Source organism: Corythoichthys intestinalis, chromosome 8 (assembly GCF_030265065.1).
Source record: "Corythoichthys intestinalis isolate RoL2023-P3 chromosome 8, ASM3026506v1, whole genome shotgun sequence".
Lineage (NCBI taxonomy): Eukaryota > Metazoa > Chordata > Actinopteri > Syngnathiformes > Syngnathidae > Corythoichthys > Corythoichthys intestinalis.
Genome location: NC_080402.1, coordinates 49,507,693 through 49,521,704, shown reverse-complemented (window position 1 = coordinate 49,521,704; position 14,012 = coordinate 49,507,693). Strand labels below are relative to the sequence as shown.

General features: G+C 43.4%; 1 protein-coding gene across 5 annotated transcripts in view; it reads right to left on the bottom strand.

The window, feature by feature from the left end:
• usp34 (ubiquitin specific peptidase 34) overlaps positions 1 to 14,012 on the bottom strand; it is a 120,486-nt gene that overhangs the window by 49,260 nt on the left and 57,214 nt on the right. For all 5 annotated transcript variants that reach the window (XM_057842813.1, XM_057842817.1, XM_057842814.1 and 2 more), the window contains 7 exons: positions 11,602 to 11,702; positions 11,117 to 11,332; positions 9,741 to 9,869; positions 9,535 to 9,654; positions 8,850 to 8,933; positions 8,329 to 8,415; positions 8,031 to 8,231 (listed from right to left, as the gene is read on the bottom strand). In XM_057842813.1, the coding sequence (XP_057698796.1) occupies positions 8,031 to 8,231; positions 8,329 to 8,415; positions 8,850 to 8,933; positions 9,535 to 9,654; positions 9,741 to 9,869; positions 11,117 to 11,332; positions 11,602 to 11,702 (938 nt within the window). The remainder of the gene's footprint in view (positions 1 to 8,030; positions 8,232 to 8,328; positions 8,416 to 8,849; positions 8,934 to 9,534; positions 9,655 to 9,740; positions 9,870 to 11,116; positions 11,333 to 11,601; positions 11,703 to 14,012) is intronic.

The following is a 14,012-nucleotide window of genomic DNA, read 5'->3' as shown; positions in this document are numbered from 1 at the left end:
CACTTTGGCCTCTGAGTTCGCTCAGATTAAATCATTACTCCTGAATTTACAGCCAGGGGGGGATATGTGTGCAAACACAGGTGTCATTGATAGCGTGCCTGAGCAGGAGCACTGCAGTGTAGTTGGCCACCTGGAAGAGGACGTTGTGTCCATAGCAGCAAGTGACTCGCTGTTTAGGACCGGAGATATTACCTATGGTGGAGACCTTGACATCGGGCCTTCTCCATGCCCCTCGGTAGCGGACTCTGACACTTCCGAGTCCCTACCCCCAGAATCTAGTCCTGGTTTATCTTTCATAAAGCAAACTGTCCAATTAGCCCTTTCACAACTGGGTATTGAGACACTACCAGCTGAGAATTCGGTTTCTAGTGCCTTCTTTAAGACAAAAACCACAATTCTGTGTGCCAGCATCGCAACCCTATATCAAAGAGCTTCAGCTTTGCTGGACAGACCCTAAGTCGTCCACCCACTTGACCCAAGACTGTAGGGCACTCAGCTCTATGCATGATGCGGCTCAATATGGGTTAAACAAGATGCCGTCGGTGGACAGCATTGTCACGAGCCTGATAGTGGACCCAGCAGATGCTGCCCGCGCAGAGGCACGATGCCCGCGCCCACAGTGCCGGGTGACTGACGATCTCCTTACCAAGGCCTATGATGTTGCGGCTCGGATTGGCCGCTTGGGTAATACATTTTCCCACCTTGCCCTGGCCCTTTCACAGTCATTGAGGGTTGCAGGTGTCAATGAAAGTTTACAGAACCTGAGCGATGCTTCCCTCCAGACGTTCGCATATATGTCCAGAGAACTTGGCAGACTCATGTCGACACTTACTGTGACCAGACGCCAGTATGGTAGGCACAGTCTCCTCTGACTGAGTCGTGTAGGGGTGCGCTTCGCACTCTACCTGTTGCTCCGGGTCAAGTGTTTGGCCCAGCACCCCAACAAACCCTTGAGAGAGCTGTGGAAGCCAACAGGTCCCGGCAACAGTTTGTTGACCTGCAACGAGCTTCCAGGCCCCCCCACAGACGTGCTCCTATCTATCACTCTGCAACCAGGGCTCCACCTGCGCCGAGAACTGCACGTCCAGTTTCTGCGGATGGACATTCCTCTCTATGGCCGGGGCCTTATGGAGTACAGTATGTATGCTCAACAATCCCAGTGGTGATAAACAACAAAAAAAGGGCTAGACTGGTGAGAAATAAAAAACGCTCAATCAACTCTGCCAACCTGTTAAGCATAGTAAGTCATTCCCAAAACTCACCAGTGAATCCAGTCTGGCATCTCCAATTGGCTCTGCTAAATATTAGATCTTTAGCTGGCAAATCTTTCTTAATTAATGATTTTATCAGCAAACATAACCTTGACATGTTGTTCCTAACAGAAACTTGGTTAGATCAAGATAAGAGTTCGACAGTTCTGATTGAGGCAACCCCCACAAACTTCAATTTCTTTAGTGCGCCAAGAACCCATAAGAAAGGAGGTGGGGTTGCCAGTCTGATCAGGGACAGTTTTCAATGCACGAATATTTCATGTGGTCAGTTTGATTCCTTTGAATATATTGTCATTCAGCTAAAAAGCCCTTGCAGAGCTGCCTTGGTAACAATTTACAGAGCACCGGAGTATAACACAATGTTTTTTGATGAGCTTACCAAAATACTGTCTTCCGTCTGCATGGACTTTGATTGTTGTTTTAGTGGGTGACTTTAACATTCATGTTGATAATCCTGAAGAAGGATGTGCTAGAGAGCTTTTAAATATTTTGGATACATTTGGTTTATCTCAGCATGTCAGAGTTCCAACACATAACAGAGGGCACATACTGGACTTAATAATATCCAAAGGTCTTAACATCTCTGAGGTCACAGTGAATGATGTTGCTCTGTCTGATCACTACTGCATTATGTTTAAAATGACCACCCCTGTCCATCCTCTGAAAAGGGAAACAGAGGCGATTAGGAAGCGTTACATAAGTGATAACACATGTGCGTTATTCACACAGGCCTATGCCTCATCATTAACCTCTACAATAGCTCCAGTGGAAGAACTTGTAAATAGTTTCAGTTCCAGTGTGATGACTGTAATGGACACTATTGCCCCGATTAAGACAAAAACTTTGTCAAGAAAGAAGAGGTCACCCTGGAGAAATGCCATACTAGCTATAAAACAAAAACAAGTTTGTAGACGAGCAGAACGCAGATGGCGAAAAAACAAACTCCTAGTTTTTTATGATATCTACAAAGAGAGTCTTCGCAAATACAACCAGGAACTGAAAAATGCTATACAATCATATTTTTCAGAGATCATTAGTAGAAACACCAACAATACTCGCACACTATTTTCTGTTGTTGACAAACTGACAAACCCACAAGCATCAATACCTCAGGAATTGGCATCTGAGGTGTCCTGTAATAATTTCGCAGCATTCTTTACACACAAAGTACCAAACATTAGACAAGCTGTGTGCAACTCCGGATTAACAAATGTTACACTAAACACCTCCCAAAATGTCCCCCACGTCAATCTTAGACAGTTTAGCCTCCTGGACTATGCCACTTTAACAGAAATTGTGTCGAAATTAAAGCCCACAACATGCTGCCTTGACATCCTTCCTTCAAACTTTTTCAAAACTGTTTTTCATTGCATAGCCCCAGACATACTTCAGATTATAAATACTTCCCTCCAAACAGGAGAGTTTCCTCAGACTTTAAAAACTGCAGTAATAAAACCTCTCCTAAAAAAACCTAATCTGGATGCCTCAACCATTAGTAATTACAGGCCAATATCAAATCTGACATTCCTGGGGGAAATTATCGAAAGGGTTGTGTTTGAACAGATCCAGACTTTTATGATGCAAAACAATCTTTTTAACTCATTTCAGGCTGGATTTCGGCCACAACACAGCACCGAGACCGTGCTTATCAAAGTCCTAAATGATATTCGTCGGAATACCGATGCAGGCAAATCATCTGTTCTGCTACTATTGGATCTCAGCGCCGCATTTGACACGGTTGATCACAACATACTACTCAGCAGATTGGAACAGTGGGTAGGGCTTACTGACACTATTCTTCAGTGGTTCACATCCTATTTACATGATAGAGATTTCTTTGTGTCAATTGGAAACTATCAGTCAGAACGAACCAAATTCACGTGTGGAGTCCCTCAAGGGTCAATTCTTGGACCACTCTTATTTAACATCTATATGCTTCCGTTAGCTCAGATAATGGAACAGTATGACATCTCCTATCACGCCTATGCAGATGACACACAACTGTACATTTCTGTGTCCCCACATGATTATAGTCCCTTAGTCTCCCTGAGTAAATGCATTCGTCAAATCAATGAATGGATGTGCCAGAATTTTCTCCAGTTAAATGTAGAGAAGACAGAGGTGATCATTTTTGGGCCAAAAAAGGAAAGGTCAAAGATAAGCAGCCAACTTAGCACAATGTCACTAACAGCTACAAATCAAGTCAGAAACCTTGGCGTAATTATTGACTCAGACCTCAAATTTGATAGCCATCTAAAGTCCGTCACTAAATCGGCTTATTACCACCTAAAAAATATAACCAGAATTAAGGGGCTTCTGACTCAACAAGACATGGAAAAACTTATGCATGCATTCATTTTCAGCAGATTGGACTACTGCAACGGTATATTTACAGGTCTTGATAAAAAATCAGTCAGGAAGCTGCAGCTAGTACAGAATGCTGCAGCCAGAGTCCTCACAAATACAAGGAAGCTGGACCACATTACACCGGTTTTGAAATCGCTACACTGGCTTTCAGTGAGTCAAAGGATAGACTATAAAATACTACTGCTCGTCTACAAAACACTTAATGGCCTTGGACCAAAATACATGCTTGACTTGTTAGATTCCTATGAGACATCTAGACCCCTAAGGTCGTCTGGAACGGGTCTTCTGCATGTTCCAAGAACAAGAACCAAGCAGGGTGAGGCAGCATTTAGTTATTATGCTCCTCACCTCTGGAACAAGTTACCCGAACGTCTGAAGTATGCTCAAACTGTTAGCTCCTTTAAATCAGGGCCAAAAACGCTTTTGTTTGGCACTGCATATCCATAATTGTCTATATATTTCAACCTACCTGCCTTCTATTCCTCTTGTGCTTATCTCCATTGCTGATTTCAATGATTATTAGTAGTATTAGTTTTTGCTTTATTTTTATTTTTGTTTTATTTTTATTTATTTATTTCTATTCTGTGATTAAATGCGATCATTTGTCTTGGTTTTTACGTTGTGTTGATTTAAATGTGATTTTTATGGTCTTCATGTGATGTAAAGCACTTTGAATTGCCTTGTGTTGAATTGTGCTATATAAATAAATTTGCCTTGCCTTGCCTTACGGCCTGTTTTTTGGGAGCCGACAGGAAGACCTCCAAGAGCCGACCGATTTCACAGACTTCAACACACTCGCCCCTCCAAGCCCTCTACCGCTAGTAGGGGCAGGAACGATAGAGTTTGACTACCATTGCCAGGGCCTCAGCCGTTTTACCAAACACCATCTCAGACGCTGGGTAGCCCTTGTTCCAGACCCATGGGTCATTTCAACTCTGTTCAGAGGTTACACTATTCAGTTCAAGCGTCGTCCCCCAAAGTTCAATGGGGTGAAGACAACAGTTGTGTCAGATCCAGGGAAACGTATGGCCCTCAGAAAAGAGATCGTAGAACTCTTACAGAAGGAAGCTATAGAGTTGGTTCCCAGTTCAAACCTGTTGAAAGGGTTTTATTCAATTCATTTTCTTGTTCAGAAGAAGGACGGCGGATTTCGCCCTATCCTCGATCTGAGATCACTAAATTGTTACATCAAGCGTCTAAAATTTCACATGCTTCGCACGACGGACGTTCTACAATCAATCACTCAAGGAGACTGGTTTACAAGTGTGGATTTAAAGGACACCTATTTTCACGTTCCAGTGGTACCACACCACAGGCCTTTCCTTCGCTTTGCCTTCGAAGGAAAAGCATACCAATACAGAGTGCTGCCATTCTCTCTCTCTCTTGCTCCCCGGACATTTACAAGATGCATGGCTGCGGCGCTGGCCCCCCCTGCAGAGCCGCGGCCTCAGAATTCTTCCTTACTTGGACGATTGGCTTGTGTGTTCACAGACTCTGGAACAAGCTCTCAGCCACACCACGCTGCTGTTGGACCATGTGAAGCAACTAGGTCTCAAGGTAAACCTTTCGAAAAGTCATTTGATTCCCAGCCAACATGTGATTTTCATCGGCATGAGCTTAAGCTCCTTAACTATGACCGCCTCTCCGTCGCCACAAAGGGTAGACGACGTTCTCCGAATGGTCACGCGTGTCAGACACAGTGAGAGTCTGTCATACGGGACCGTCCTCCAGTTGTTGGGGAAACTGACTGCACTATCAATTGTGGTGCCATTGGGGCTTTTATTTTTGCGCCCGTTACAGATTTGGATGAACGGTTTGGGATTGGATCCCACCCGACATCAACGCAGACTTGTGACTCTCTCAGGGCGTTGTCATCAACTTCTAAGGCCCTGGATGGACAGGCAGTTCATATGCAAAGGGGTCACGTTAGGTTCTCTTCCCTCGCGCCGAGAAGTGGTTGTAACGGATGCGTCACTTTCAGGCTGGGGTGCAGTGTGGAACCACAGGACGATCAGGGGTGTTTGGTCCCCACTGGAGAGACTTTGTCACATAAATGTATTGGAGCTTCGTGCTGTTCGACCCGGTCTCAAACATTTTCTCCCTGCGCTGAGTGGAAAGCATGTTCTGGTTCAGTCGGACAATACGTCCACTGTCTACCATATAAACCACCAAGGGGGGACCAGATCTCCTCTCTCACTGGTGGAGGCTCAAAAGCTTCTCCTGTGGGCTTTTCCACACCTTCTGAGTCTCAGGGCAGTCCATCTTCCGGGGGTGCGGAACTGTGCAGCATACTTACTCTCCAGGCAGAAACCACCGCCTGGGGAGTGGAGGTTGAACCCTGCTGTGGTTCAGGAGAAATGGGGGAGGTACGGTGTTGCAGAGGTAGACCTCTTTGCTTCAGAAGCAACCACTCATTGTCAACTGTGGTTTTCCCTTGTGGAACCGAACAGTCCACTAGGTCAGGATAGCCTAGCACACTCATGGCCAGACTGTCTCCTGTATGCGTTTCCGCCTCTTCCTCTCTTAATGGTGACTCTGCACAGGATCAGCCAGAGCAATCACAGGGTGTTGTTGGTCGCTCCGTTCTGGCCAGGAAGAATGTGGTTTCCGTTGATTCTCAAACATCTCAATGGAGATCCTTGGCCTCTGCCCCAGAGAATGGACCTGTTGTCCCAGTTGGAGGGGAGCATCTGGCACCCCCACCCGGAGCGTCTTCACCTGTACCTGTGGCCTCTGAAGGGCCGGACTCTCTGTTAGAGTCCTGTACAGAGGCGGTTGTACAAACTGTACTTGATGCTCGTGCGACGTCCACGAGGGCGCTTTACAGTAACAGGTGGAGACTGTTCAATAAATGGTGTAAGGATCACGATGTGGATCCTGTGCGCTGCTCTGTGCCAATATTACTCAGCTATTTACAAGAACTTCTTGATAAGGGACTTTCCGTATCAACCTTAAAAGTGTACGTGCCTGCGATATCCACCCACCATGTTTTGGTGGATGGCCGATCAGTGGGCTCTCATTCCCTGGTGTGTCGGTTTTTGAAGGGTCCCCTTCGTCGACAGCCTCCAAGATTACCACGCCTCCCCACGTGTGACCTTCCAGTAGTCCTGGAGGGTTTGTGTTTAACCCCTTTTGAGCCTTTGAATGGGGCTGACCTTAAGTGGGTCACAATGAAAACTGCGTTCCTCCTCGCAATTACTTCAGCGAAGCGAATGAGTGAATTACACGCTTTATCGATTTCTCCGAACTGTTTAAGGTGGAATCCTGACTGTTCTGGGGTTACATTATGGCCCAATCCGAGTTTTCTACCGAAGAGACTTTTAGCCTTTCACATTAACCAGCCAGTTACCCTGGCTGTGTTGAACGATGTGAGTGAACCTGACGGACATTTGCAAAGTTTGCTATGTCCTGTTCGTATGCTGAAGCACTATATTAGCGTGACTGCAAGCACTCGTAAAACAGATGCTCTTTTTGTATGTTTTGGTGACAAAAATAAAGGCTGCACAGTCTCGAAGTAACGCTTGTCACATTGGGTTGTCGAAGCTATTCTTCAGGCCTATGAATCCAAAGGTCTTCAGCCTCCTAAAGTCACGTGCCATTCCACAAGGAAGATGGCAACTTCCTGGGTGGCACTGAGAGGTGTTCCTCTGAATGACATGAATGTTCCGCAGCAACGTGGGCATCGTCTTGTACGTTTGCCCGCTTCTACAGAGTGAATGTGGCAGCTCCTCACCCGGTAGCTTCAGTAGTGCTGTCGGCTTCCTCTCACCGAGACTGATCCTCGGTATGTGTGGTGTCTTCGTGACATTGTTGGTATAAAGTCATCCAGGTGCTAAGCACCGCCCTCTGGCGGTCAGAAGGAATGAAATAGAACGAGAGTTACTTCTGTAACTAAGGTTCTATGAATTCCGGATGACCGCCAGAGCTGCCTGTCACTCAGACTCCCTGCGAGTACATTCCGAAAAGGAACTAGTGCTGGGTGAGCGGGGCTCTTATCGACCTCTGACGTCACCCAGGTCACGTCCAATGGCGTGACTTTGTTGGTATTTTATTCTCGACCTTTGTGCTGCGCACACGTAGATATCCAGGTGCTAAGCACCGCCCTCTGGCGGTAATCCGGAATTCATAGAACCTTAGTTACAGAAGTAACTCTCGTTTTTAGATATTTGTGCGGTCGTTTTAATGCCTGCACCTGTGTTTCGCGCAGCCGTGGCGGTGTACGTGATTGCGTTTGTTTTTGTGCAGGTGTGTGTATTTGTGTCTGGTTTGTGTTTTCGTTCATATGTGTGCACGTCTATTTTGTGTTTCTGTGTATGCATTTTATGTCTGTTCCCTGCCTTTATATGCATTTGTGTGAGACAATGTGTTTTCATAGTATATGTATTTAGCCACCTCGGTGAGTCTGGGGATGTGTAGACTTTTCCCGTGGTCCACGGTGGACTTGCGCGACTTTCCTGGCCAGGCTCGCTTGCGCTGGCCGTCGGCCAGGCCGGACCACGAGAAAACATCGTGGTAAGCCAAGTCTAGGTCGGCGGGGTCCACGGCAAACTGGCAAATGAGCTTCAGCAGGCAGGCCAGGCAGTCCAACAGCCACTGAACACATCGCACAGAAAATTAAATTGTATGCTTGAAAGTATGAAGACTTAAGGAGTCACATGCGAAACAGAAAAAAAAAAAAAAAACAGCTCACCACAGTCCAGGATTCCTGGTCTTTGGGCTCCAGGATGCCAGAGTTGAAGATCTCGAGGAGCAGTTGTAGACCTCCAGATGAAACAAACTGGACGACCATGAGAAAGAAAGAAGAGAACAGGAGATGTTGAAGAAGAGGAAAAGAGTTGAACAGAAAAAAAGATACAGAAGAGAAAGAAAGTGGGAAAAGAAAGAATAAATGAAGTAGAAGATATGAAGGGTAAGAGGTGGAATGAGAAGATACCAGAACGGAAAGTAGAAAAGTTAGAAAGGAGGGAAGGGGAAGGATAAGCAGAAGAAAAAAATGGGTGAAGAAAGGATAGAGAGGCGGGGAAAACAGAAAAGGATAAAGTGGAAGAACAAAAGGAAAATAAATAGGTGGCGGGGAGGAAGGATGAAGTAGTAGGTGAAGGGAACAGAAAGAAGGTAGGAGTCAAAGAAGAGGGGGTGAGTGGGGAGGTGAATGGAGATTCCCACACACACGCAAGCTGGACTTCCTATTGGCCATGTTAGTTTATCTACCTTGCAGCTCCACGAGTTTTTGCTGTTTTCAATTTGGTCCTCGCTCGAGTCATCAGAGTCTGGATATAAGTCGCTGTAGCTGCCCTACACACACAGACACACATATTAAGTCAGTCACACACATGAACCAATAGACGTCCAATATATATATATTAGTATTTATTTTTACTCGGGTGTGTTGCAATTAAACACAATGTGTGCAACTCCTTTTACAAATGTTTACACTACGTTCCCATTTTGTTTGGCTTGAATTTGAAATATTTCAATAACACATTTTTCCGTAAGGTAAGCATACTTGTTCACTCATGTTGATAAGTGTATTAACCCATTAGAGGGCAGTCATTGGCTGTCATTGACAATTTATATATGTATATATTTCACTTGTACTACACAAAATGTTAAAATGTTAAAACTTGGTCTTATGAGGCAAATTTTTTTTAAATTGCAAAAAACATAAGTCATTTGCCCAATAAAGTGTTCTAAACTTGTAAATTTGCTCTTCTTGTAAATTTTGAACAGACACAAAATGTGTGATTAATCGTGGTTTGAACATAGAAGACTTAATTGCAATAAACGGAATTAATCTATTGACAACCCTTATATTGAAATACACTGCATAAAAATCAGAATTAGAACAAAATGAGAGGTCTGCTCTTTGAACTCTTCAAACGCATGCATCTCTCACAGTGGACTCTCTATGGATGCGTCTGTTTGGTTTTCCCAGAGCTTCGATAATCTCAAGAGCGTAGAGCAGCTTGTGAGCACTTTTGATCCTCAGCAGCTCCTTCCAGCAAAGACCTTCATTCTGAAAACGCAAACACACAAGCGTCTTACAGATTAGTCATAGTAAGCAGAATTGCGAGTGTTGAAGACAGAATGCGAGCTGCAGACCGTATTGTCGTCAGAGATGTTTTGAAAGGCTTGCAGCATCTTAGGACATGTGGGCAGCAGCATGAGAAGCTCCCAAACACGGCGAGAAAGGTTCTCGGCATGGAGGTGCAGTTCCTCGCAGCGGGCCATCTACATCCAGACACAAACATATACTACCATGATCCGTGCTCAGTTTGAGTGAGGATTCGTACATCTTGTCCACGTCCAAATTGTAGCCCTTTTTAAAGATTTTCAAGACCAATTTTCCAGTTTTTCCTAGTACCTGTTAAACGTTATCCCAATATTTTTTAATGATGAGGCTGGAAAAAAATATGGTGCCTACGTCTACGACACAAAAGCTCGAGAAATTTAGTTTGAATGGTGCCCATTCTGAACCCCCCTGGGAGGGCGCAATCCCGGCGGCAGTGAGCATTTTGTGGCAAACTGAGCGCGAGTCCAATAGCAGAGGTGCTGGCGTAGTGATAGCATGCAGTACAGTGTGCGGAGACATCTAAGTCATGTCCGAGGAAACCTTGATAAATGTGCTTGAAGTTTGGGATACTTGAAAAATGCCCTCCTCCTCCAGTTGCTGAGCTAAATGATATCTCATTGTACGTTTGTGTGGAACTGAAGTTTACTACAAAAAAAAATCCAGTCTTGACGAAACTCTTTACAAGGATATTATAATATCTCCTACTCCCTAAAATAAGGTAAGTGGCTGTTGCAACAAAGGGAATTGATCGAGAACCAGGCGAATAAGCCTAGCAGCGACGAAGCCGAGCAAAGTGACTCCCATTAAACAGCGACTGGCTCGTGGAGGTCACAAAAAAAAAATACACTGGTGGTGCAATAAAAGTATTGTACTAAACCACAGCAAATGCACATTTATGGATTTAAATACAACTCTATTTGTATACCGTTCACTTGATTAAACTCCAAACTACTCATGCACTGGCTCAAATGCACTGTAAACTTGGGAGTGACAATGTGAGGCGGGACATGAAGGGAAAGCAACTTCAGAAGGAGCATGTAACAGCGATTAATCAAATATAATGATAATAATTACATTTGTTTTCCTTCATTTCAAAATGTATATTTTTGAAGGAACCTGGGCAATATCGTGTTCCTAACACTTCCAAGCATTTTCAAAGACGACGCAAAATTCAAGTTTTTTTCAAACCTTGATAACACGACAGTAAAATCCAAGCATTTTTAAGGATTTCAAGGACTTGTACAAACTCTAAATCTTTTATTGTGCAGAATATGATTTGGAGTTCCCCATCTCCACTGCAAATTAAAGGTTAGAGTCATGTGGTGTCAGTTTGTAGTGTTAGATCATTTTTGCAAGTGTACAGTGTCAGGCTTTACGGGGATAAACACGCTCCTTCATGACCAACCTCAGGACTGTCATTGAGGTTCTCTGCAGAAGGACTGGGTGCCTTGAAGCAGGCCAGCATCTCCAGCAAGTCGAAGAGTGTGGTGAGGTGAGGCTCCTGTAGCAACAGCAGCATGGGGATGTGCTCCTTCTGTGGGGGAGGCAAGCAAGAGGCTGGCAGCTGCACGCCTTCGCCTTTACGCTCGCGACGAGGTGCTCCCAAAGACACAAACACCATCTAAAGATTCAGATGATTTATAGAATAGAATTTCATATTTGGAAGGTAACAGCGAGAATGAAAATCACAACCCAGAAGATCAGTGGGTATAATAAACATGAATTAAATTGAATGGCTAAAAAAATATTCCAGCGAAACACCGAATGACATACTTATAACCGTGATAGCATCCTGTTCAGAAATTGAAACCTCATGCCTCGGATTCCCGACTTCTGGGCGTATATTTCCGTAATCTTAAAATGAAACAACTATTTTTACGCTACACTTACCTGCATGTCCTTGAAGCCCAGCTCATGAAGGGTTTTCTCATCGTAGTCAGTGGTTAATTCGTGGCCCGAAGAGATCATCCGGACAGGTCCCATGAGACCCCCTGAAAACCATATGGCCAGACATTACCCAAAAAGTAACGGGAGGCAATGTCACCAGAAAATCGGATTAGGAGGACAGCTGTTTTTACTTCATTTTGGCCCACATTCCACTTGTTAAACACACATTCTAAAACCTTGAACACTCATTATCTGCCTAGTTGCAAAAAACAACAACAAAAACTGTAGAAATGAAGTAAAAACAAAGGGAAAAAAAGTCACAGATGAGATTTTTCTTTCTGCATATACAGCAATTAGATTTCAAGATGGGTATATTGTTGTTGTCAGCTGGCGTTGATGAAGAATCGGAGCAAATCTCATTTAATGCCACGACAAACAAATTTTATGCCCATTCCCAACAGCAGATAGTTTTACACACACAAATTGTAAGTAGAGTTGTCCGATAATGACTTTTTAACCGATATTGTCAAACTCCAAAAATCTGATACCGATATTAAAACAATACTGATAGATGCAGTCATGGACAGCATATTATGGCTAATTGAATTGTGATGCTCCACTGGATACTTTAAGAATGATAAATTTAACAACTTCAAGGTTTTTCCAATAAACATTCTGTGAAAAATAAGGGAACAAAACTTATGGGGAAGTGCTTATATTGTACCACTACGGTATATTTATTGTTGAAATCAAATAAGTGAAAACATCAGTTTTTTGGATCAGGTGCGAGAGGAAAGTGTCAATAAGGCACTGCCATATCACATATGGCTCACACAGTGCTTCTGGTTTAAAATAACAAAGACACAGCTTCAGTACAGTGAATGAGGTATACAATGAGTTTATAATTCATTACTTTTCAATCATTTATTGCTCATTTCATTTTTGCACCATGAATACAAATGGTATGCTCACACAAAAAAACCCAAGCATCTTAGTTTAGAGCAGTACTTCTCAAATAGTGGGGCGCGCCCCCCTGGGGGGGCGCAGAGCGATGCCAGGGGGGGGCGCATGTGACCTCGGGGAACATGCTTTTTTTTTTTTTTGCCGTACTGGAATAAAGTGTACTTGCACATCCGCTCAGTGGGTGGCAGTGGCGCTCTCATTTTCAGAGTGACCTACCTCGGCCGCCGAGAATGCGCTTTTTTCGTGCTGTTTGCCTTTTAGCTTTGAGTTTTAATACAGTGGGTGATGACGAAAGACCACTGTTTACTGTGTCTAAAAATAATTATAGCAGACAGCTAGAAGCCAAATCAATTAAGACGCCACTTAAAGACATTAGACCCCAATCTCATTGATAAGCCGCTTGATTGTTTTTCAGTGAAAACGTGCCGAATATTGCCAACAATCGTCCTGCTTTGTCAGTGTTATATCAGTAAACCAGTGAGCATTGACATTGTTAGCATGCTCATTGCAAAATAACTCCACACTATTGCAAGGGAGGTAAATACTGCGAGCAGCAAAAATAAAAACTGTCCTTCTGTCCATGGACACTCTTTTTTTCTTTTATTCAGTTTTGTTTTTTTTGAGTCCATTTTTTTGGCATATTGTCCTCATGAGTGAATGTTTCTAATCAATTTTAGTTTGTTATTATTTACTGATTTTATTACATTTTATTTTTCAGTATCAAATGGTCAAAAATGTACCTTGAGTGTATTTTTTACAGTTTGGATGTGACTTTTTTTTTAATTCAGGCAAATTGATGCGTGTCAAGTCTTCTCTGTTACAAACAAAACAATGTTAATAAAGTTATACTTTATTATAAGTTGATCTATGTTACTTTTTTTCTTTATTAGAAACAAAGGACTCAATGTTAGGCAGATGCGTATTTATAATAGTAATTTTATAGACATGATAATATTTACAGTGGCGGCAGAGAGTTTGGGGGGGCGCGAAACATTTACGTCTTCCTTAGGGGGGCGTAACAGAAAATAATTGAGAAGCACTGGTTTAGAGACATCTAACGGTCAATAAGCATAAGTGCTGCGCTAGGCTGCGACCAGCCCTTGAACAAAGGCAGAAGGCTTCTACATTCACTTTGAAGGCAAAATACATGTAGGCCGACAACCGAAAATGAAAATGTCAATATTATCCGAAATCATTTAAAAATAATTTTATCGGCAGATTTGAGTGGCTACCCGATGATATCGGACAACTTTATGTAAAAAAAAAAAAAGTTAACCGCCAAGTTTACACAATTTTTAGTGCCTCGAATATTTAGTTTTAAGCTTTTTAAGGCCTAAATTGGGTCAAAATCTACTATTTGACTTTTAAATCTTTCTATTGACCCGCATAAACCCCGAGTTTTGACGTGTGAGTGTGAAGGCAAATTTTGTGCGGCTTTTATTCAGTAGTAT